Source organism: Canis lupus, chromosome 30, assembly GCF_003254725.2.
Source record: "Canis lupus dingo isolate Sandy chromosome 30, ASM325472v2, whole genome shotgun sequence".
NCBI lineage: Eukaryota > Metazoa > Chordata > Mammalia > Carnivora > Canidae > Canis > Canis lupus.
In genome coordinates, this window is record NC_064272.1 from 27,077,747 (window position 1) to 27,103,413 (window position 25,667).

Consider the following 25,667-nt stretch of genomic DNA (forward strand, 5'->3'; position numbering starts at 1 on the left):
TGTCAATGGAGTTAGACTCGATTAGGGGAGTCTCAGGTGCTATGTTCCCACTTGGGGAGCCAGGAGAGAGAAAGCAGATGCTAAGAGCTGCCCATCAGCCCTGCCCTTGAGGGGATCCTTGAAAGTCAGGTCCAGTCAGGTCTAGCAGCCTTTCATCTCTGCATCTGTGTCTTGTGGACACCTTCCACTTTGTCTTGCCTTGCAGACACATCTTCTCTTCCACAAGATTTAAGTTCCTTGAAGGCACCAGAGAGTCAGTGCTCCATAAACCTCCTCTAACCTTGCATAAACATTCTCTCATTAGAGGAGGAACCCAGCCGTGGCCTGTTCTTACAGGAAAACACAGCCCAGTCTAAGCCCCTCAGTGGTAAGCTCGGAGCATCACATAACTTCCTCTCCTCCCTCCCCCCACCCTCTCCTCTTTTTCTCACCTGATCCTTTCCCTTTCCGGCTTTCTGTTCATTGGAACAGAAATCACTGTGACCATGACCGCATTATGGTGAATGGAAACACAAAGAACAGAGCTGATTAAGCTGTTTGGTGTTTCCTGTCACGTAATCTACCCGGACCCAGGATCACATCAGCTGTTCCATTCACAGCTCTTAAAGTGTTTTATCCTCTGCTTCTGCCTGTTTGACCCATTATTTTTATTTGTCCCTTTTCAAAGAATGTATCTACTTTTTTTTTTTAAGATTTTATTTATTCATGAGAGACAAAGAGAGAGGCAGAGACACAGGCAGAGGGAGAAGCAGGCTCGCTGCTGGGAGCAGGATGCAGGACTCAATCCCAGGACCGGGATCACGCCCTGCGCCAAAGGCAGACCCTCAACCGCTGAGCCACCCAGGCGTCCCTACTTTTTTAAGTGTGCTTAGGAAACTCTCTCCAGGAAAAGTTTCTGGAAGGTGGGCATAGACTTGATTCCTGGTGTGCTTACAGCACTAATACCTCAGGGTAAACTGCATAAAGACATTCTTTCTAATACATGATTTGTGCAGGATTTATACTTCCAGGCTAGTGCTAGAAATAAAAAAAAAAAAAAGTGAGACAGGTGGAGTTTGTCTTCAAAGCCTCTCTCCTTCACCATCTCCATGTCCCTCACCTCCCAGGCCATCCCTCCCTGCCTGCAGCCTGCACCCCAGCCCTCCAGACTGGAGTCTTCCACAGAGAAGATCTAGTGTGAAGAGTTTGACCTCTCATGCTAACTTGCCTGGGTTCAAACCCATGGGAATGAAATATTCTTAAATTTAAAGCATCCAGGGGATCCCTGGGTGGCTCAGCAGTTTAGCGCCTGCCTTTGGCCCAGGGCGCGATCCTGGAGTCCCGGGATCGAGTCCCACATCGGGCTCCTGGCATGGAGCCTGCTTCTCCCTCTGCCTGTGTCTCTGCCTCTCTCTCTCTCTTATCATAAATAAATAAATCTTTTAAAAAAAATTTAAAGCATCCAGGACGATGCTTTGCACTCACAATGAGTTGAGAAATAATAATACTTCTAAAAACTGCAGCACCCGCCAACAGCCAGATCAAACCTCCAGAAGCAGCACCAATAATGAACCATCTTAGCAGAGTCCAGGTCTTCCAACCGGAATCACACTTTCTTCTCCTTCCTATTCTCATCCTCACGCCAGTTACAGCTGGGCCGTGCATGAGAGCAAGCAGGTCCAGGGCTCCTTCATTCTGCTGCTCAGCCCTGCCCTGTCCATTCCCCTGTCTACATGCACCCCCACTGCTTGGCCAGTGCTCCCAGCTCACGGGCCCCCTCGCCTTCCTTTGCTCCCCCGCGGCTCTGGGTGGGAACCACAGCCACCAGCTTGGCCCACTGAGAAGTCCTTCCTAAGCCGGGCCTTCACGCAAGGCCTCCACACAGGCCTCCTACCTGGCAGCGGGGAGGAAGGTGCGCTCCAAGGCTGACCCTCTGAAGCCAACGCTGGTTCTGTGCAGAGTCTGAGAGCCTGGGCCTCTGCCCTCCTCGTCCTAGAGGACTTCACTTGTAGAGGCGAGAGCTTTGGCCTTCATCACGTACGACAGGGTCCAAGCCTTCCTACCTGAGAGGCCAGCGAGCAACGAGACTCCCCCATCACGGAGTCCTCTCCCCTTGTGGAGGGGTGCAGCCCAGGGCGCCAACCGGGGCAGGTGGGCTCTTGTCTCTAAAACTGTCCCTCACCTGGCTCAGCGGTTTTCTCCAGCAACCACCCGCCTTCTCCCAGCCTCCTGCTGACCTGCTGGTGCCAACAGCTGGGGGGCCCCCACAGAGCTTCTCTCCTCACATTTCATCCTCCCAAAGACAGGAACATTCAATCGCAGGAGTGAGACCTGCAGTCTCCGGCACCATTGATCACTCCAAGGACAGGGACCTACCTGACAGGTGTGCAGAATTCGCCTCAGCATCTCTGCAGCGGGCCAGGGTCAGGCAGGGCAGACCCCGAGTTACCCGAGTCAGGGGCTGGGGCTGTGGGATCAACATCTTGAAAACGTCAGACACTGAAACAGAAGTCCACCTCGGGCAAAGTCAGCCGGAAGAGCTGGCCATTGAGACTTCCAGCTAGGAATGAGGCCCTGCGCTGGTTTGGGGTGCCCAGGTGTTTTCACCTCAGTCCCAGTGGAATGGGAGCAACTGGACCAGGTGCTTGGTGTGTCTGCATCGAGACTAGGAATAGGCTAGCACTTTACTACCCATTAACTGACTTAATCCCCACGAGAACTCTCCAAAGTAGAGGATGCTACATCTGTTTCAAAATGAGAAAACCGGGCAGCCCGGGTGGCTCAGCGGTTTAGCACCGCCTTCCGCCCAGGGCATGATCTTGGAGACCCAGGATCGAGTCCCACGTTGGGCTCCCTGCGTGGAGCCTGCTTCTGCATCTGCCTGTGTCTCTGCCCCTCTCTCTCCCTGTGTCTCTCATGAATAAATAAATTAATAAAATCTTAAAAAAAGGAAAATGAGAAAACCCGGGCACAGAGGGGAAAAAGTAAATCTCTGAGTCACCATACCTAAGTGCTAGAAGAAAGACAATCAAATTCCAAAATCCCTGCTCTTAAGGACTACCCTGCACGATCTGTATTTTTTTTAAAAGATTTTATTTATTTATCCATGAGAGACACAGAGAGAGAACGAGAGAGAGAGGCAGAGACACCATATGTGTTGGTCATCTACATCACCCTCATTTCTATTATGAACGTCCACAAATCCACATCTCCAAGTTGGCCTGCCTCTCACCCTTTCTCTCACCTGTTTCCCTGCATGAGGGCAGGCCCCTGACAGCCCCCAGTCCTCCCAGCTGCCCCACCATAGTTCCCAGGCTATTATACACGGACCTGCATCTCCTTTCATCTTTAGAATAACTGCAACATAGAGCTGAGGCTTACGCAGATGAAGTACTTTGGCCAAGGAAAATTTTTTTTAGGTTCTAAGACAGATCTCTGTAAAATCAAATGGAGTGTTTTTAGTTCTGTAAACCACAAACTCGACTTTAAATAGAAGGACAAACATTATATGGTCTCATTCATTTGGGGAATATAAATAATAGTGAAAGGGAATAGAGGGGAAGGGAGAAGAAATGTGTGGGAAATATCAGAAAGGGAGACAGAACATGAAGACTCCTAACTCTGGGAAACGAACTAGGGGTGGTGGAAGGGGAGGAGGGCAGGGGGTGTGGGTGACTGGGTGGCGGGCACTGAGGGGTCACTTGACGGGATGAGCACTGGGTATTATTCTGTATGTTGGCAAATTGAACACCAATAAAAAATAAATTTATTATTAAAATAAAAATAAAAATAAAATACATTGTGAATAAAGAAAAAAATGAGGGGCACCTGGATGGTTCAGTGGGTTAAGTGCCTTTCGCTCAGGTCATGATCTTGGAGTCCTGGGATGGAGCCCCACATCAGGCTCCCTGCTGGGTGGAGAGTCTGCTTCTCTCTCAACCCCTCCCCACTGCTTGTGCTCTCTCTTTCTCTCATAAATTTAAAAATAAATAAATAAATAAATAAATAAATAAATAAATAAATAAATAAATAAATAAAATCTTTTTTAAAATTTTAAAAGTTTTGGGGTAAGCTGGCTACAGTCACAGTTAGCTCTTATCTTGTTTCTGAATGCAAGTGATGTCACTGGAACACTGATTCTTCATTTATCGCTATGCTCTTCTTCATGTTGGCTTTATCCTTGGGTTCTATGATTGGCAAGGTCGTTCCTGAGAGCTCCAGACCTGTCCTGTCAGGAGCAAATTCAGCAGAAAATACTTTGTCTCCGTCTCAAAAATTTAAAAGCAACTCCCAAGTCTGAATCTCAGTGGGCCAAATTAGGTGGCATTTGTATCTGATACTAATTAATCACTGTGACCGAATGTATGAAATACTCTTATTGGCCAGGCTTGTCTTAGACCCACCCCTGAAACTTGATATGGAATCAACACTGTCTGAAACATAAGGACTGAGCGAATGGGAAGAGTGATTCCACATAAGAAATCAGACACACAGAACAATGAGTACCAGGTGATGACAACCAATAAATACCATTACTGATTTGAATAAAGATTCAGAGAGTCAGTTGAAAGAGAATGGTCAGAAACCAATTGTCAGACAAGGTACAGGTACAAGGATTCAACCATTTACTGTATTTACTCACCTCAAAAAGGGCCAGCATTTACGTAGAGTATTGCTCATTCTCAGTGAAATCATCTGTTCTGATCTCAAATTCTTCGATTTCTCTATTAAGGACCAAATTAATTTCTTTCAGTTAATAAATAGGTTTATCTTCCAAATAAGATACTTGGTCTCCTTAACAACTAAAAGCCTAGAATATTTGTCTTCAGAATGTGTTACATGCAAGATAATCCATTGCGGTGTGGAAAAAAGATATCAATACATTTGTTTATATTTTTATCTTAAAAGCAAGAAATTAAGTTTTCTCAATATTAACAATGAGCACTGTCACAGTGCCCTTTGTTGGTCCAGATGGTAAAAGATTCTCAGGAAAAAGGAGGGTTCCTCAGCCCTTTGCTTTCAGCATAGTATGTCAACGGCACTTGCTGGTGCTTGGTTTCATTGATTGACATTTTATATTATTAAATTTTGACAAAGATAACCACCACAAAATGGATAGTGAATTTTGAAATATTTATGCAAAGAAATGTCAGATCAGTAAAATGCTATATTGTAAACATGATCAAGAGTAAGAACATAGTCAATCTGATACTTTTCATATTCGTGGTCTGAGTTCTTTGTAGACCACCGGACGTGATTAAAAACACTAAAAAATTTAATGAACTGACAAGAAGTTGGCCAGTGAGCGAAGAAGTAACTGCCTTCCTAGAGAAGAAACTCCTGCTGGAGAGAAAACATTTTGAAAATAATGTTTTTATTCTTAAGTGATTTTTTTTTAAAAGACTTTACCAGTTCATGAGAAACACAGAATGAGAGAGAGAGAGGCAGAGACACAGGCAGAAGAAGCAGGCTCCCTGCAGGGAGCCCAATGCTGGACTTAATCCCAGGACCCCAGGATCACCGCCTAAGCCAAAGGTAGACACTCAACCACTGAGCCACCCAGGTGTCCTTGAATCCGAATTTTTAAATTGCTGTATCACAAAAGGTTAAATCACATTTAAAAAAAAAAATAACATCTATTTCTATTGCTTTCCTTCTCTTTCTCTCTCTCTCTCTCTCTCTCTCTCTCATTAAATTAAACAAGAAAGCCACTAGACTGCAGTGACTCTAATGTCCTGGTGGCCTACATAAACAAGCCCAAATCTAAGCCTCAAGGCTATAAAACCGAAACATAAAGACAAGCAATCACAAACAGCCAACTAGGCTTGACACTATAGCCAGTCAAATAATGTCCTTTCTTTGTTTCTGCACCTTCTCCATAGAAGTCATCCCTCTTGCTTCTGGTTGCTTCCAATTTGGTGCTGTCCGATTGGAATGGATTTTTGCTCAAATAAACTCCTAAAATTCATAAAATGCCTCAGCTTCTCTTTTAATATTTTCTCTCTTCTTTCTATCTGTCCCTGGCCCTTCTTTCCTAGATCCATTTATAGGAGAGCAGGAAATACAACCCTCAGGGGATGTGGGAGAAGATGAAGATTGGGAGAGACTCTCTTTCTCTCTCTCACCACCTGAGGGGGCTTAATGTGGACAAGTGGGTGACTGGGAGTCCAAAGTTGGATGCTGGGTATCATTGTCATACTTCTCCAAGAGCCAAGTGTGACTTACAGCCCTTTCAAATGCTAAGGCCGCAGCAGAGGGATTACAGCTCTAGCAAAGCTTCACAAACTCCACGTTTTTCTAGTATGTTTTCTTCAAGACCAGTCTTTTCCAATCAGAATAAAACTCCTTATGTGATCACCTGTACACCCCAGCTGTCAGTTCTTGTGTATAAATTTTTATGTCAAATACTTAAATTGATTAATCCTTTCTTTTAGGCATTTAGCAAGCTTGATGTCTTGTTACTAATATCTTAGTTTTAATTTATGCTCACAATGAATAATTCTAACAGTACAAATCTGTTCAGGATAACATAGAGACATAGTCATCGCACAGAAAGCAGATACTCTCTTCATGGCAGAGGAATAGCAGGGAAGGACATTCAGGAGGGTAAGGCTGGAGGACCTGGGTTTGGTATAGACTACAGTGCATCTTAAATCTTAATACTAACAATTTTGAGTATGGTATAGATGTGGGAGGATTTTGTTTATGGTGAAAGCAGAGTATTAAGAAATTAAATTAGATGATGGTTCAGTTTAAATTCTTTCTTCTCCCTCCTCCTCCTCCTCCTCCTCCTCCTCCTCCTCCTTCTTCTTCTTCTTCTTAAGATAGATGTGCAGGGTCACCTGGGTGGCTCAGTTGGTCAAGTGTCTGCCTTCAACTCAAGTCATGAGCTGAAGGGTCCTGGGATTGAGTCCCAGGGTCCTGGGATTGAGTCCCACATTGTGCTCCCTGCTCAGCAGGGAGCCTGCTTCTCCTTCTCCCTCTCTGTCTGCCACTCCCTCTGCTTGTGCTCTCTCTGTCAAATAAATAAATAAAATCTTTTTTAAAAAAAATGTGCAAATATAGATAGGAGAGTGTGTGTGTGTGTACATTTTAGAGCTTAGAAGCAATGACACCCCAGTAGCCATAGATGTACTTAGCACTCAGATCTTGGTTTCTAAGTACCATCAATCAATATAAGAAATCAAAAATGCCTTGAGAAATTGATTCCAGGATTGGGGTATCAGAAGTGTAAGATGAACCTGGAATAAATTTTAGATCCAGAAAATAAGTGTTTTATGAAGATATAACAAGGACACAAGAGCCGGCTTGAAGTAGCTCCCACAGGTCAAATGTGGAACCAAAATAAATAATTGCAATGGGTTATAACCCATAGAATAAATTTAAAAACGCATGAGTCCATACAGATATAAATAAATAAATAAATAAATAAATAAATAAATAAATAAATAAGCAAAGTTAAAATTTCAACTAACAAATATTTTTTTAAAAAGATGAAATTCTAAAATTACCATTTGGCAATCTCTGTAGTAATAAATGTTTCAGTCAAGAATCACTGATGAATGCTTAAATCTGGGAAGTAAAAGGACGATGAGAGATAGGCTATTTACAGAGTCTCACAATATCTCTCATGAGAGATTTATTAAATATGAAGAGGAAAATAATAATCTTTACAGTAAAGAAGTCTGGTTAATGTCACTAGTAATAAGACAAATTGATATAGCGTGCCTCTGATATGGTGCATTGAGAAGATGTATAGCTTCTGTGCCATTTCTGCCCGAACAGCATAGCCTACATCTGATCACAAGGGAGTATCAGACAAATAAACTTAAGACCTTATAGAAAATGTCAAGATCATGAAAGCCTGAGATTAAAGAAGATTGAAGAGACATGCCAATTGAATGCAACTTGTGATCCAGGAAGAAAATCCTGGATTTTCTTCTTAAAGATACACCCAAACATTATTGGCTAATTAGAAAAATTTGAATAGTGTCTGTACATTGTCTGATACTATTGAATCAACATTAATTCCCTGATTTTTATAAGGGAAGAGCTTTATTTTTAGGAAATACACAAATATTTGAGGATAAAAGGGCACATGTCAGCAACTCATTCCCAAATATTTCAGGAAAAGAAGATGATAGATAGATAGATGATAGATAGATAGATGATAGATAGATAGATAGAATGATAATAAAATAAATATTTAGAGAATATGGTTGAGAGACTTATGGGAATTCTTTGTACTGCTTTGGCAACTGTTCTATATCCCTTCCATTATTTAAAACTCTTTAAAAATGTGATAATGGTGAAGAGAGCAGTATGGAGCAGATTGAGCAAAGGAGGACGATATGGTGGCTCTGGTCTAGGTGACCAGGAGGAGAAATAAATGAAGCTCCAGAGCACCACTTGGACAATTTAGACAAATCAGGCACCATCTCCTGGTGCTAGGGACAAGGAGACACTGGTTCTTTTTAAAATCAGGAACTGTTGCCAATCTGGAAAATAAACACTGTTCTTTTTGCCAAAGAAAATAAAACATGGATTTTCCATGTTAGGATAAATACCAGTGTCTGGTCACATAAGGATATCTTATCAAAGCCTTGCTATTCAAAGGATGAAAAACCCCTGGTAGTAATGTTTGGATGTTAGCACACATCAGCTGAGCTGTTGTTCCTCCTTCTGGAACATGACAGATGGAGCCTGAAATACACAACCAGTGGAATGGAAAGATGTAATTCTTTGTGTTTGTGTCAATTAGTGCAGTCACCCAGCTATGTTCCCAGTAGACTGCCCTTTGTACAGCCTTAAGACTGAACCCGTGGATGTGTACAAGGCCATCCCGCAAAATTATACTCATTTGCATGAACGAAAGAGGGGATGTTCAAATGATATCTAAAGAGTGCCTACCCCTGTTAATATGAATCTCGCTATAACTAAATGCAATTATCTTTTAACCCTGGTCATCTTCACACCCAATATTTTCGAAAGGACAAACAAAACTGATACAAAGAAGTTAAGCATTTGCCCCAAGATCATACAACTACCTAGTTGCAGAGCCTAGATTTGAAGCTAGCTCTTTTTGGCGTCAAACTTTCTGCTCTTTCTAGTACTGCAGCCAGCCCTTCCTTCCTTCCTTCCTTCCTTCCTTCCTTCCTTCCTTCCTTCCTTCCTTCCTTCCTTCCTTTTCTTCCTTCCTTCCTTCCTTCCTTCCTTCCTTCCTTCCTTCCTTCCTTCCTTCTTTCCTTTCCTTCCTTCCTTCCTTCCCTTTTTTTTTTCTTTAAAGATGTATTTATTTATTTGAGATGGGGGAAGGGGCAGATGGAGAGTGAAAGAGAAATTTAAACAGGCTTCACCCTTGGCACCCAGTTGGAGCAGCGCTTGATCCCATGACCCTGAGATCAGGATCCCAGCTGTTCCTGGCCAATATCCTAACAGTACGAGTATGACCTTCCTCAGGATGGAATGATGCTATGGATGGGAGAATAGAGATTGGAACAAGGTATGGATCAGAAACATGAATTCTTGATCACTGCTTCTACCCACATATGTTCTGGATCCTCTCTTATTTTCCAGAGACTCTGTTCCTACAGTTTTATTTCTGGTTTTCTTTCTTGTCACTATCAACATCTCCTTCTATTTGGGATATTTCAAACATGTGTTGGATTCTTTCATATTAAAAGAAAATAAATCTTTGATTCTATATTTTCTTCTACCTATAGCCCCTCCCCCTTTTCTAAAACTTCCCAGGTATATTTTCTCACCTTCCATTCACAGTTTCACCCCTTCCAGTCCAGCTCCTGTTATGACTACTCTCATAGGACTGTTATCAACTTCACTTCTGACCTTCATTCATCTTGCCAGTGCCAGTGAGCATTTCTCGGTTCTCATTTTTCTTTACTTCCTTGCAGGATTTCAGTGGGGTGGACATCGCCTGCTTGGAATACTTTCTTAGCTTCCATGACTCCACAGTCCCCTGGTCTTTCCCTGTCTCGTTGGCTGCTGCTTCTCTTTCTCCTACACTGACGTTCCTCCTGTATTGAATTTCTAAATGTTGACTTGTTTCAAGGCCTGGTCCTAGGTCCTCTACTTTTCTATGTTTATTCCATCTCTTTCTATATTTATTCAACATTCAATCAATTGTATTGAGAATCTACCAGATGCCAGACTCTGCTCTATGCCCTGAAAATAAAGCAATGAATCAACAAAGTTCCTGCGTTAGAAAGCATACTTTTTGGTGGAGGAGAAGTAAACAAACAACACAAAATAAGGGTATAATATAATGCCAGGTAGTGATAAGTGCTATGAGGAATAAAGCAGTAACAGCAACAGTGATGTTTTTAAAGATAGGATGGGCAGGGGAGGATACTCTAAGGAGGAGACATTTATACCTAAGAAAAATGGAATGTGTGAGAGAGAAGCTAAGGATGATTCCAGGTTCTTGGCTTGCAAAAAAGGAAGAATGACATTGCCATTTATTGAAATAAGGAAGACCAGGGGGAAAGGAGATTTGAGAGGAGAAAAATCAAGAATTCTGGTTTGATGCATTAGGGGGGTCATTTGGACACATTAAGTAGTTATTTGTATAGATTAAGTTTCTCTTGGGTATGATTCCTTCCTCCAGTCTTAGGGAGACCTTCCCTGCCCACTCTCTCTCTCTGAGAGAATCCCATCTGCCACTTGTCTCTTACCCTCTGTAGTTTATTGTGTTCATGATGGTCACCACAATCTGTAATAACCAAACTTGGCTATTGTTTGGCTACCCCCATTAAAACTAAGTCCTGCGAGAATAGTAATCTTGTCCATCTTTTTCATAGCTGCATCCCCTGGGCTTAGTACTATGCCTGTCACAGAGACAGGGTTCAACAAATCATTGTTGAATGAGGAATGAATGAATGAATGAATGAATGAATGAATGAATGAATAAGATGAGGGAACCAAAGGGAGGTCAGTCCTCTGGAGAAGTCAGGGCAATTTGGTTCTTACCTGAGCTTAGCCAGTCCCTAGCTATTCGACTTTAGGCATGTCACCACCACTGCGCTATTTTCTCAATTTCAGAAGTCATTTGATTAAATGATTTCTAAGGGATCATTTTTCCACTTTGCAATCATGTAAAATCCAGGGTTTTTTGTTGGCTTATTCTGACCAAATTCATAGCTAGAACCTCATTTTGGTATCAGTGCTGGTGGGCTTTTTGATGCAGAATGAGCACAAACTATTGCTTATAGGGATGTTTACCACAGGAATCCTGAAGGGTTCTATATTCCCACTCCTGGCTCCCATAAATCTTCCATATCAGGTAGCTATCCATACTGCTAGGCTCCACTCCAGGACCAGGGAGAAACAATTGGAAAGAAAAAAAAAAATAAGTACAGGAGATCATTTTCTGCAACATTATGTATTCACCAGTACAGTTCAAGTCTTTTCAGGTATGCTTAACACATTTCACATGTTTTAAGGGTCGTTTGGATATTAAATTGTATTTTTACAAAATCCTGTGAAGTCAGTATAACAGCCCCATTTCACTGCTGTAAAATGGGGTTCAGGGACGTGAACCAATCTGCCCCAGTTGACACAACTGGCAAGTGACCAAAGAAAGACTGGAATCTATATCCCCCTCCAGCCCCTCATTGTGCTTTCCACCACACCAAAGAGGCCTACAGTGGAGGGCAAACCCTCCGGGATACAATCATTTTCCAGTGGACTCAGGTCTATTTGTTGAATCGACAAATGAAAATAAATTGGATTAAGAAACCCTTTCTTTAAATCCAGTGCTCAAAAAGTTGATGGTTTACATTTCAATTCATCTAGGAAACCCTATCACAGAGGCATTAATTACTATGTAACTTAAATACATAAATAGGTGGAGATAATGCCACAAAATTATCAAACGTTTACAGAGGCAGAAAAGATTTCTCAAACAGCAAGATTTTCCCAGGGCCCCTTCTGGAGAAGGAAGACGGGGATGCTAGGAATATCTACTCCCCCCATGACCATCCTTTGAAAGATCCTTTGCTTCCTTTTTCTTTTCCTTAGCATTTTTTTGTTTTTTAAGATTTCACTTTCAAAAGAAACCGGTTTTCTTAATGAGAAAGAAATTCTTTTCCTACCAAGGTATCCTTACGACAGAATGTCTTTTGCTCCCTTCCAGCCACAAGCCGATACTTTTTTGCCTTTGAATGTAAACATGGTCTGGAAAAATCCAAACATGGATTGGATTCTGTGAACAGAGAAGAACTTCTTTTCCTTCACTACCAACAGACAACGACAAAAACAGACACCTGAAGGCTGAGATGTCAATAAAGCAATGGAAAAATGCTTCCAACAGAAAACAATGCTTTCAAATAGAAAAACGAGTAAAGGCAGTTATTAGGCGCGCGGCGGCGGTCGGAGGCCGGGCCCCGCGGGGAGCAGCAGGGCGCCCAGCAGCAGCTCGCCCTGGCCCCGCAGGCGGCCCCGCTCCTCGGCCTGGACGCGCACGGCCAGGCGGCGCAGCTGCTCCTCCGACAGCCCGTCCAGCCACACGTCCTGCTCCGAGGCGGCCGCGCGGCTCGGCCGGACCACGGCGCTGCGCTGCGGGCGCGTCTGGCCCGGCGGCCGCAGCACGAAGCTCACGCGGCAGCCGACGGCGCGGGGCTCGGCGGCCCCCGCGGCCCCCGCGGCCCCCCCGGCCCGGCCCTCGGCGCCGAGCAGCCGCACGCGGAGCCGCCCGCTGGCCCGACTGTACTCGGCGGCCAGGCGCAGGGCGCCCCCGGCGCGGCCCAGGGCCACGGTGCCCTCGGCCTCCAGGCGCTCGGGCCGCGGGTCGGGGCCAGGCGGCGGCGGCGGGGAGGGCGGCGGGGACGGGGACGGGGACGGGGAGGCGGAGGCGGAGGGGGCCCCGGCCCGGGAGGGCGGCTCGTCCCGGTCCCCGCCGCACGCGGAGCGGGCGCGGGCCAGGCCGCGGCTCCCCCGGGCTCGCAGCGCGCGGCTCAGCAGCCCTTCGGGGGCGCGCAGGAGGCGGCGGGCGCGGGCCGGCGGGGCGGGCGCGCGCGGCGCCGGGCGGGGGTGGGGACGGGCGGGGAGCGCGGGGGCGGCGGCGGCGGCCGGGGCTGCGCCCGGGGGCGGGGGCGGGGCGGCGCCGGGGCCGCCGAGGAAGAGCGACTCCTTGCGGCGCGTGTGCGGACTCTCGAGCAGCGCGCAGAAGCCGTAGGCGGTGCGGCCGCGGGGCAGGTGCGGCAGCGAGAGCGCGGCCTGCGAGCGCGGGTCCCAGTCCGTGTGTCCGGCCGCAGCGTCGGCTCCCCGCGGCCACAGGTCGGGCTCCGCGGCGCAGCGCCGGGGCAGGGCGGCGGCGGGAGGCGGAGACTCGGGCGCGCAGGGCGGGAGCAGCCGCGGCGGGATGCAGAACTCGGGGATGCGCGCGGGGGTGAGCACGTGGGAGCAGGCGGGCTCCGCGGGGGCGGGGCGGAGTCTGCCGAGGAGCCGCATGGTCGGAGGCTGCGGGGACGCGCGTGGCGGGGCGCGCTCCTGCGGGGGAGAGAAGTCGGTGAGTGTGGGCGCCCGGGCCCCGGGGAGTGGCGGCAGCGCCCCGGGCCGTCGGAGGGCACGGACGGGCACCCGGGCCGACTCTCCCTCCCCCGGGCCTGCCCGCCTTCCAGTCACCGGTACCAGGCACCCGGAGGACTCGCAGTCAGACCTTCCCGTCTTCTGCGGCCGCCCCGGGGCGCGAGTTGCCAGCGCAGGCCGGCGCCTCCGGTCCGGGCGGGCGCGCCAGCTTCAGCCCGCGGGCGGGGACAGGGGCGCCCCGTCTTATAGCGGCGGCCGAGTCCCGCCCAGCCGGCCCGGGGCCCAGCCCCCGCGGGCGCTCCACCGCCCGCCTCCGAGCCCGCCCTGCCCGCTGCCCGGGCCCCGCCGCGGGCGCCCGCTGCGACCCCCCGTGGCCCCCGGGCCGCGTCCGCTCCGCGGGGGGCGCCGCGTACACCGGCCTGGGAAGCGTGGCCCTGCCCGGGGGCAGCTGGCGGCTCTGGGAGCGGGGAAGTTCCCTGTGGCGGGGAGCTCAGGCCCTGGACCTTCCGGAGCGCCTCCCCCTGCTCGACGGCGGCCCCTCGTCCCCGGCGCGCTCAGCGCCCGCAGCACTGGGGCGGGGGGGGGGGGGACAGGGCAAAACTGCTGGACGAACGCAGCCTGTCATGTTGGGTCATAAAAGGTGGGGCCTCTGCTCATACCGTAAAAATAACACTTATTACTCCCAAGGTTACCCCTTTTCTCTCTGCTCGGCAGGAAGGGACCAGGTAGGAAGCCCCTTCCAGGGCAGCGGGGCCCCGGTGGCTGAGCGCCTGCCCTCCGCGCAGGTTGTGATCCCGGGGTCCTGGGATCGAGGCTCCCCTCGGGCCTCCTGCGAGGAGCCTGCTTCTCCCTCTGCCTGGGTCTCTGCCTCTCTCATGAATAAAATCTTCAAACTCTTTTTTTTTTTTTTTTTTAAGAGCCTTACAGAAAACCTGTTTCCTCATCATTCCACACATCACCCTCCGCTCAACAACCTTCATTTTCTAGTACGAGAAAACTGGAAGCCCAGAGAGACTTGAGGAAATTCCATAAAAGTTAAATAAAGCCAGTTAATGGCAGAACCTGGGACTAGCAACTTCCTGTTTATTTGGCTTTCTTTGCATGTAATGCTTCCCGGATCTGAAATGCTCTTCCTCTGCTTTTTCTCTCTGTAGGAACTACTGTTTATTTTTCATAATTCAGCCAGATCCCCTTCACCCAACTACCCCTCTACAGCCCCCCACCCCCCACTTTATGTACCGCCATGGCTGCATTTAGCCTGCTGCTTTGGAATTTCTGGTTTATGGGTTTGTCTCCCCTGATAGACTGGGTTTCTTGAGGGCAAGGACTGGGACAACTCATTCAGGGAGTCTGAGGGACCTCTTCTGAATGTAGGTAAAATAAAAGTGCAAGGATTCAAAATCTGGGTCTGCCTCCATCCTAGTTGCCCTATACAAGGAACAAACCTAGCTGTCTTATTAATCTTTTATCCAATTCCAGCACCTGGAATACAATGCCGGGCAAGTAATAAGTGCTCAGTAAATATTTGAGTGAATTATATTGAACTGAGCCTGCTCTACGATCCAGGTCTTATGACTGTCAGGTGCTTTTAACCAGATAGCTTTCAAACTGCATTGTTCAGTTTCTCACAGCAAACCAGGGAGGTGGACATTGCTTGTTTACCAGATGAGAAACTGAGGCTTAGGCTAAGAGACCTGTCTAGTGTCATTCAAACTAGGAATCATACCCAGTTTCCCGCACCCCAGCTTTCTGCTAATATCATCCTTCCTTCTCTTTTTAATTCACTCGGTTCAATATAACTCGCGAAGTCTGTTGTGTGTCAGACATTGTGTGTGTGTGGCTTGTATTGCACTTTACACCCAGAATGTTAGTTATTAAAGCAACTCATGCTGCTATTAAGTATTTTCCACTATCCTTGCTTTGGAGTGAGTGTCATTATTTCCAAATCCTTACAGGTAAGGAGAGTGAATGTTTCCCCTTGTTAGTAATTCATATTTTCATTCTTAATTGATCACTGTTCTCTGTTAGTATATGCTCTTTTTTTATGGGACAAGCATGAATCAAGCAACCAGGGAGCAGTAACCATTCCTACCAAAGCCAAACTCCAGGCAGAGGAGTCCCTGGAGTCTTTCACTGAATCATTTCCTCTGATTCTTCACACCAATCTGCAAATTAGTGGGCAAATGGTCTTCTCTAAAGCAGAGCACACCAGCATTATGTCCTGTCAGTGTGCCCATTCACTTCTGATTAGACCTCAATGACAATGGCTCTTTCAAGGGCTTCATGACAGGAATACAGAAACATTTCATCAGTGGGTAAATGCTACCAAAAGCAGGACGTGGGATGGGAGTCATTATACAGCCAGCGCTCTTCATGTTCATAGAATAACATAAGCATGACTGGAAACCCAGTCTCTATCTAGAAGGTTTTCCGAAACCACTAGTTTTCCATGAGTTAATTTTCTACAGAACAGAAAGATACAGGGAAATTAAATTACTTTGGCAAGAATATGCTCCAGTCATTCATTCATTTAAGCCCATAGCTGCAGGCTGTATCCACAGTTAGAGGCCTAATTTTCTTCCCAGTGAAATCACACTGCGAAAAAGTGAAAAACAAGACCTCCATGGAAACTCTGATCACTCCATTTCGTTCATTATTTGTGCCTTATGACCATGTAAGGTCCACCATCATTTTGTATTCAAAGTTTTAAAATTGTTATTTCAAAGAAATTATCCCAATGATAATCTTAACATTTACTGAACCCTCACTATATACTGCGTCTTATTTAATCTCTAAACAACCTTCTAAAGAAGGTAAAGATATAGAAGCTATGGCTCATAGAGGATAAACAACTTGTCCAGAGGCTCACAGCCATTAAAAGCAAGGTTGGGAGTCAAATCTGGATCCATCTGGCTCATTATACTGTGTGCTTATAACTGCTTCCCTAGAGTGCCTCCCTCAGGGCTCCCTCAGATTTCTCGAGAATCCATATCCTCTCTGGTGGTTAGATAAAAGAAAAAGAAACCTTTGTTCCAAAGCCTTGGGTTGAAACTACACACCTTATTGTTTATATCAGCACCTAATAGATTAACATATACAATTGTCATAAGCAGGAAATCATTAATTTTGCACAGAAGTGCTGTACCATTTGTGAACTTATCCTCCCAGGAAGTGCATTCACTCTCTTTTTTATACCATACCTTGTTCCAAAACAGGATTTGAGATGATTTACGTAACCAAGACCCAGGGAACTTACAGGCTAGAGCCCGATAAAACAGAAAAGACATGCAATTAACTGAGTTAAGAACCCTGAATGAGGTCCCAAATTGACTTGTACAATACCCATAACCCTAGAATGGTATGGACAAGATGTGATGGCAGTGGAAGAGGCTGCAGTGGGAGAGCTTATCATAGTGAGAAATCCTACAGGACCCTCATGATCCACTAGCCTTGAAAAACCAGTGAAGAACCAGTCTGAATGTCCAGTCAGGTGGGTATGGCCATGTCTCCTTTACAGAAAAAAAAAATAGAGTCATGGAAAATCATGATCAAGAAGACTAGCAACACGCAGACATGTTTCTGTTGGAGCATTCGATGAAGTTAACAATCTGCAAGACTCTATATCCCTTAACATCACAACTGGATAAAGGTGTGGTTTCCTAAAGCCCAAAACTAGATGGGAATATAAAACATCAACACAATTTCTTTTTTGTGGGCATTGAAATTTTTATCAGTTTATGCCCTAGTTCACTGAAAATTAGTTTGAGCAAGCCTACACATATATGTGCAACAAGATGATAAAATGAAAGAAAGAGAAGTAGGTGAAGTAACTGACACAGAAAACAATAAGGGTAGGGAAGATATGATAAAGTTAGAAATGAGGTTATAATGGAAAATATGCAATGAAGATTTTTTTCGTTTGTAGCTGCCACAGCACTAGAGCGTGAGCCCAGGATCCAACAACTGGAGAGCCAACTTTGAGCTCTGGTGCTACATTTACTTTTTCTGTGTCCTTGAGCAAATCACTGTACCTCCAATATGACTTGTTTATTAGATGGGAAAGTTGGAAATTCTTTCCTGGAAATAGAATGGGAACTTGCACGTGGAAGTACTTTGTAAGACATAAAGTGTCATCAGTCCTTTATTATTGGCCTTTCCTGCAGCTTCCCTGTTTCCTGTCCTTTCATACCCACTCCGCTAACTGCCTTCAAGATTCCTATTCTTCCTTTTGGGACTCTGTTCAAGCATCATGTCCTCCTGAAAGCCCTCTAGGACTGCCCAGGTTTGGTCATGGGCCCCTTTTCTGTGGGGTCTTCCTTCAGAGCGAAAGCAAGACATGGCTGTGAATTTCGGAGTCTCTCAAATGTGGGTTCCCATTCCCACTCTGCCACTTTCTACACGCGTGACCTTGGCCAAGTTAGTAAAACCCTCTTAGCCCACCCTTATCTGTTAATCTTAACAACATTGCGTGAGGATCAGAGATAGGACATAGAAAGCACAGAGAACATAATAGGGCTCAGTAAATTTTGGTTCCTATTACTGAAATAATTTCTTGGATTAAGTTTCCCATCCAAAACTTTCAAAATTGCTTAGTTTGCTAAAACATATTAAGTCGGTGTTTACCTCTGAAAGCTTTTGAAGACCTCTAATGAAAAACATACGGAACAACTTGAAACCAATTCCTTGTCCACACTGAAATGATTGCAGAATATTTAATAGTAGCACAATTCGATGTTTATCAACCTAACGGATGAAAATCAAGGTTAATTTTATCAATCTTTCTTTTTTTTCCCCTGAGGTGGAGTGTCTAGATTCTTTCTCTTGTTTGCTTCTCTCTCCAAGCAACTTTCTAGACTAATTTGTGGTTACCTTTTAAGAATCTTCAGCTCATTGGGCTTTCTCCTTTCAGGTCAGAGATGAGTCTTATGTACACATTAATACTCAATGTGTGCAGTACTTCTAGCCATTTTTACTAATATACTTGTTTACTCTTCATAACAATCATGTCAATCTAACGATCATTTTACAGATAAGGACATTGAGACTCAATGTTTCTTTGGGATACTAGCACTTGGCTGAGTCATTACTCAAACCCTGGTCTTGACTCCAGAGCTTATGTTCTTTTCCCAAGATAGTGTTTTCGGTTGCTTATGACTCAGGGGGAGGAGTGGCTATAAAATATACTGGAAAGCTTATTTCTTAGCGAAAGCAGCTTGGACACAAATTGTCATGAGGAAGTGAGAAGTAACTTAGAGTTTTAAGCAAATTTACATGTATCTCCTGTCTACTCTCCTCTGCTTCTGCCCGCCTTGAAATGCTGCTGTTCCCAGTCCCTGTACTTGCTGTTCCCTGAAAGCACATATTTGCTCACCTCAGGTCTTCCTTTTTTTTAAGAAAAGATTTTATTTATTTATTCATGAGAGATACAGGGAGAGAGGCAGAGACATAGGCAGAGGGAAAAGCAGACAGGGAGCATGATGCAGGACTCGATCCCAGGACCCCAGGATCACGACCTGAGCCGAAGGCAGATGCTCAATCACTGAGCCACCCAGGCACCCCTCAGGTCTTTGTTCATGCTGTTCTCACTACTTGAGGAGCCCAGCTGCCATCTGCCTTCAGAAGTCCTCATCATTGCTTCCCCGACCTCCCCAGGTTGGGCCATGCCCTCTGCTATGACAGCACTTCTCATGTGATATTAAAAATGTTTGTTTGCCTGTCTGTTTCTCCCACAGGTCTCTTTTTTAAATTTTTTTTTAATTTTTATTTATTTATGATAGTCACAGAGAGAGAGAGAGGCAGAGACACAGGCAGAGGGAGAAGCAGGCTCCATGCACCGGGAGCCCGACGTGGGATTCGATCCCGGGTCTCCAGGATCGTGCCCTGGGCCAAAGGCAGGCGCCAAACCGCTGCGCCACCCAGGGATCCCACCCACAGGTCTCTTTGAAGGACACTGTTTCACCTCCATACTCACACCCAGCACAGGACTGGCACGCAGGTAGTCAGATGTTTGCTGAAATTAGGTACAGTCTCGCACTGCTATTTAACTGCATGTTTTTCTATGTGCTCATGGAGCGCATCTTTTCAAACAGATGTTTAGGTTCATTTGAGATTAAGAATCATTTTTTATATCTGTCTTCTTCCCCCTTGAGAATTTACCTTAATTATTCATATTTTTGCCTAAAGAGGAACCAGGTGAGAAACTAGTATTAACTTATCACTCTAAGGAAGTTAGTGTTTTAATTCCCATGATGCCTGTCTTAAAAAGAACTATTATTGCTTAATTCGAGTTATGTACATTGTCATTAACGTCATTTGAATCTCCTTAGGTCAACAAATAGCCTTTTACAATTTCAATCATGTAGGTACATTCACATTATGAAAGTAAGTTATTATAATAACTCATTAAATCAAGTAGTTGATATGACTTATTAAATTGATGAACACAGCAGTTAACATGTAGCATGGTTTTCCTTTCTCGCGGGCTGTCTAGAAAACAAATGGTTCCATCTTGATCATCCCCAACCAACATCTTCATTCTAGTTGGTCACTGATTTGTCTTTTCTCTATGAATAGTAACCAAAGTTTTAAGTATTCCATTACCCTTCCCAGTACTACTACAAAGTTGAACAAAAGCAACATTCGTGTTGAGCACTTAATTTTGTTTCCCTGTCCACAATATCTAGACCCCACTCATGTTTTCTTCAATTTTTCCTTTTTAGGTATTTTTAAATTATGTGTCATTTAATGTATGCAAAAACAAGCCCCCAAGACATAATATAGTGAACATCTGTTTACCCACCAACCACCTTAAGAAATAAGATATTTTTGTTTTTTGTTTTTTTTTTTTTTTTAAATTTTTATTTATTTATGATAGTCACACACAGAGAGAGAGAGAGAGGGGCAGAGACATAGGCCGAGGGAGAAGCAGGCTCCATGCACCGGGAGCCCGACGTGGGATTCGATCCCGGGTCTCCAGGATCGTGCCCTGGGCCAAAGGCAGGCGCCAAACCGCTGCGCCACCCAGGGATCCCAAGAAATAAGATATTTTTGAAACAGTCGAAATCCCCTATTATACTTCTGGATCACCTTTTTGTCTCTTTCCTGTCCCGGAGCTAAGTACTATCCTGAATTCGGGGCTTATTATTGTCTTTCTCTAGATATTAGTTTTATGCCATATGTATATATGTCCCTATAAATGATTGTTTATTTTCTGTTCTTGAACTTTTTAAAAAATGGTAAGATTACAAATATTCTTCTGCAGTTTTTATTCTACGTTCCATTTATAAGATTCTTTTATATATACATGTACAGCTCTAGCTCATTCATTTCACCACCAGAGAGAATTCTACTGTATGAATGTACTTCATTTCTCTTGCTGATGAACATTTGGATTGTCTCCAGTGTTTCCAGTGTGGGTGTGATCATTTGTATCCATGTCTTCCAGGCCACCTGTACACAGGTTTTCTAGAGTACATCTCCAGGAATAGAATAGCTGGTAATAGGGTATTTACATCTTCAGTTTTTTTTTAATTTTTATTTATTTATGATAGTCACACACACAGAGAGAGAGAGAGAGAGAGGCAGAGACAGGCAGAGGGAGAAGCAGGCTCCATGCACCGGGAGCCCGACGTGGGATTCAATCCCAGGTCCCCAGGATCGCGCCCTGGGCCAAAGGCAGGCGCCAAACTGCTGCGCCACCCAGGGATCCCTACATCTTCAGTTTTAAAGTCACTTTTCTGGGATCCCTGGGTGGCTCAGCGGTTCGGCGCCTGCCTTCGGCCCAGGGCGTGATCCTGGAGTCCTGGAATCGAGTCCCACGTCGGGCTCCCGGCATGGAGCCTGCTTCTCCCTCTGCCTGTGTCTCTGCCTCTGTCTGTGTCTCTCATGAATAAATGGATAAAATCTTTGAAGGAAAAAAAAAAAAAAGAAACACTGCCTTTAAAAGTTACTTGATGCTCGGAAAAATTGGTAGACCTGTCCCCAAAGGCCATGCTGCTGACCTTAGTAGCTTCGAGAAGTCAGTGCAGAGTTTCCTCAGAGTTTCTTCATGACCTTGCACAATGTTTTGACAGGCTTACAGGGGAGTCCAGAGCTGGGACAAGCACACTGGCCCGTATCTCAGGGTGCTTTGGACTCCAGGCCCATCTCTACTATTTATCAGCTGGCCCCTGGGTAAGCCACCTAACCTCCCCAGATCTTGTTTTCTCCACATAAAACAGGACACTCGATGAGACCAGGTCATCTTCAAATTCCTTTGCAGGGCTTCATTCTCAGAATCCAAAGGCTCTACTAAACAGCTACATAGGGTCCTACAAGGAAGCCCCTCCCGGGCCCCAGCCAAATCTAAACAGTGACTTCACAGTCCCCCAGCTACCCTGTTAGCTTTTCTTTCAGCCTCACTAAGCTAGAATTGGACCTCTCAGTGCCTAAGCCATGCCCATGTGTTCAACTCTATTAGAGCTGCAATAATCCCTCTCAGAAGATCTAAATAGGAGGCCTCTCTAAGCAGTTATAAGTGGGCTACTTTTGGAGTAGTGCCTGGATCAAGCTCTGGACCACAAGAGAGAAAACCAGAGCTATCTAGTTAAAGGTTTTGCAATAATGGCTGTATTCATTTCCTTAGGGATGTTCCCATTACTGACTTCCTTAAGGTAACAAAGTACCACAAATGAGGGGGATACAGAATTCTGACAGAATGTCAGAAATACATTACAGCAGAAATGTATTTATTGTCTTATGCTGTCGAAGTCCAGAAGTCTAACCTGAAGGTATCAGCTGAGCCAGGCTCCTCTGAGACCCATAAAGGAGAATCCTTCCTGGCCTCCTCCTACTCTGGTCCTTGGGGTTCCCAGTCTTGCGGCTGCAGCACCTTAGGGTCCACTTCGGCATCACGTGGCGTTCTCCTCTCCTGAGTCTGTGTCTCTGGATCTCTCTTTCTCTTATAAGGATGCCAACCCTATTGGATAAAGGGCCCACCCTTCTCCGGGATGACCTCCTCTGAACTCGGTACATCTGCAAAGATCTTATTTCCAAAGAGTCACACTCGGAGGTACTGGAGTTAATTCTTCAACATATCTTTGGGGATGGGGGGTGGGGCGCACAACTGAACCCATAACGGTAGCTAAACTGTACTTTGATCCTTCTGTTGGCAGTGGCTTTGTACCCAACATAATGTAGGGGAGGAGGGGGCCCATCTTGGAACCTAAACCAGGAAAAAGAGGTAGGAATCCTCCTAAAAACTGAGTCGCCGACCCCCAGCAAAGGAATCAGAGGTCACTTCTACACCTGTGCTCCCTGAGTGGAGAAGGTGACAGCTGTTTCCTCTCCAGGGAAACGTGAAGTCAGCCAGCTGGGCCACGGCCCTGCACTCTCCTGAGGCTGCTCCAGACTGGCCAGGAGCCAGCGTCGCTGCGTAAGGGATAAAATCCCCTCGTTGTGAATAAGGAAACTGTGGAATAAAGCCTCAAATTTCAAGAGAGGAAATAGGTTGTAAAAGTCTTTTTCCTCCTCCATAAAGAGAAGGGCACGTGTGGCCACACAGGGGGCCGTGGACCCGTATCAGTACCGAGGGAGCACAGATGGTCCACAGCCAGCACACGGTGAGGGGCGCCCCGAGATGCAGGGCCTGCCTGGGAGGGACCCATCCACCACCCCATCAACCGGGCTCAGACCTGGGACAACCAAATGATGGGGTAAGAGTCCTAGGAAATGGCAAACACAGAACACTTCTTGTTGACTTCCTCAAGTGAGAGCTCCAGGCTGGATCTGACTCCACTTGGAAAGGCAAGCTATGTAGCCACGTAAGTATTGTGGAGAAACCTGTAAGTATTGCAATTAGAACTGATATTTTTTAACTTGTATTGTCTCTCTGTAAGACACACTATGCACATAAACTCTTTGTCAGGCCAAAAATGTAAACTTAGTGCCTGCCACAGATTGGGTTCCCCCGGAAGCAGACACTGAGCGGGCCATGTGCAAGGAGGAAGGTTACTGGAAGGTCCTGGTGGGAGATGCACCTTTGGGGGTGAAAAGAGGAAAGCAGAGCTGGGTAGAGAGAGCAGAGCAGCCCTACAGTCCCAACACAGGCCTCAGCACAGGCCACACAGAGCTCTAGAACTGGAAGAGCCCTGAAGAGTTGTCCCAAACTGAGGGTAAGAGGGCAGGTAATTATAGCTCCTCATCATCCAATCGTTGGATGAAAACTACCCCAGGGAAAGGGCCGTGACCTTGATCATGGTGGGTCCTTTTAGCTAAGGAGTTTCTGGAAATGAATTTTATCTATGACCTGTTGGCAACGAGGGGAATGAGTGCCCAGAAACTGCAGGGGTGGTGGTGGTCAGAGCAGCACACCAGAGCCTCCACCATGATGGCATTCTCACTCCAGAGTGACATGGGATGATGCTCCAAGCAGGGTTTGGCCACTCAGCTGGTATCCTCTGCTCCATTAGCAGAAACATCTAATCCCAAAGATTCCCTCATGTGACATAATCCACCAATCCCTCATTTAATCACAAATGTACTCATGCCCTGACCAATAGGAGACAAGAGAACATCATACTGTGGGGGCTGTTAGGGTGCATCCAGGTGATAGCCAGTCCCTTTCTAGAGGTAGGTTCTTAGGTCTGGTAACCTGTGGGCAACAGCCCACTGGTTAAATAAACCAAGGTCCATCCACAGGGTAGGTCATTGAAATCGAAGTTGTAGAAGACTGTAAGAGAATAAAGCAGCGTGCACTGTATGATCTCATATCTGGGAAAAGATAGACATATGGAAAGAGTCTAGAAGAATGGCCATGAAAATTGAGTAGTGGGATTATAGATTATTCTAATCTTTCTCCTTTTACTTAAGTATATTTTCTGGATCAACCCAATATGTTACTTTGGTAACAGGGAAAAATTATTTTTTTCTCTAAAGATTATAGAAGAAATTTTTTTCCCATGAGATACACCTTGTAAGAAGTAGGCCTGTGGCTACATTAATCAGAAAAAAAGACTTTAAATGGTGTTTGTATATTAACAATGGCCACTTCAGAGCCTGGGAGATTGAAGAAAGGACAAGTTTGGGTAAAAGGAGGTTTGAAATACCTCCACAAAGTAAAAGCAATATGACAAAATAATTGCTACACAGGATCCCTGCTAACCTTACAGTTTCACTTGGTGCTTTCATACGACAACAATTGAAAAGTGCAGTCGGTTGACAAATGACAGCCAGATGAACTCTGGGTGCTGCAAGGCAAAAATGCACCCTACACAACTAATATAAGTATCAAATCTCTATCATTGAAATCTATCAACCCCCCAGCAAGTTAAGGAAACACTGCATTTTTGTAGAAAGCCATTAATGCCTTCTTCTGGGAAAAGCCCTTGGACCTGTCACAGGGTTGCTGCACAGGAGCTGCCCCACTGCACCTACACACTAGCTGGTGACTTCAGCTCAACTGAACATTTGTCAGTATTCTGACCTATTCCCAAGGAGGAAAATCAGTATATCTTAAGATAATCTTAAGAAAATCTTGTATCTTAAAATATAGTTTTGTCTTTGGTTAATTTGTTTCTTGATTTTCAATGCTAGTCAGTGCCCAAAATCAAGATGTAGTCGATGGTTGCTCCAACCTGAGAGGTTTGTACTGAAAAGCACAAACTGGTTTACAATTCCTGCAAATCAATCTAAATCTGCGTACACTTTTTAAATAATGTTGGGTGATATAGGGCAGCCTGGGTGGCTCTGTGGTTTAGCACCCCCTTCAGCTCAGGTGGTGATCCTGGAGTCCCAGGATAGAGTCCCAAGTCCGGCTCCCTGCATGGAGCTTGCTTCTCCCTCTGCCTGTGTCTCTGTCTCTCTGTCTCTCGTGGATAAATAAAATCTTTTTAAAAAATGTTAGGTGATATATACAGAACTTCAGAGAGCACGTAGATACATCTCAATCACAATTTTGTCTTCTTAGCAAGATATGAGGCATTTTTTCAGCAATTTATCAGCAATTACCAGAGCAAAACTTGGGCTTAAATTATGTCTAAGTCCCTAACAGTAACAACTTTTTGCTAGGCAGATTGCTGCCGGAAGACTGCCCCCCAAATCTAATTTCCAGGCTTCAGGAATTCCTCATTCAGAAATTCCAGGAGCGCCATCCGATGCCTTACTAG

General features: G+C 45.6%; 1 protein-coding gene and 1 long non-coding RNA gene across 12 annotated transcripts in view; one reads left to right on the forward strand and one right to left on the reverse strand.

The window, feature by feature from the left end:
* The window catches only part of C2CD4B (C2 calcium dependent domain containing 4B), a 64,977-nt gene that overhangs the window by 27,409 nt on the left and 11,901 nt on the right, over positions 1–25,667 (reverse strand). The window contains exons 1-5 of one of the 11 annotated variants that reach the window (XM_049104458.1): positions 12,090–13,446; positions 11,218–11,304; positions 4,622–4,703; positions 3,808–4,207; positions 3,310–3,414 (exon numbers count right to left, since the gene is read on the reverse strand). In XM_049104458.1, the coding sequence (XP_048960415.1) occupies positions 12,349–13,446 (1,098 nt within the window). In that variant the 3' untranslated portion in view covers positions 3,310–3,414; positions 3,808–4,207; positions 4,622–4,703; positions 11,218–11,304; positions 12,090–12,348. Of the gene's footprint in view, positions 1–3,309; positions 4,208–4,621; positions 4,704–9,743; positions 10,162–11,217; positions 11,305–12,089; positions 13,447–25,667 lie in introns of those variants that run through there. The other 10 variants (XM_049104463.1, XM_049104462.1, XM_049104465.1 and 7 more) reach the window with 10 other exon arrangements.
* Positions 13,375–23,626, forward strand: LOC112675819 (uncharacterized). Its single transcript, XR_003146091.3, has 4 exons — positions 13,375–13,504; positions 22,471–22,573; positions 22,677–22,744; positions 22,854–23,626. It is a non-coding gene; the product is annotated as an uncharacterized LOC112675819 (long non-coding RNA).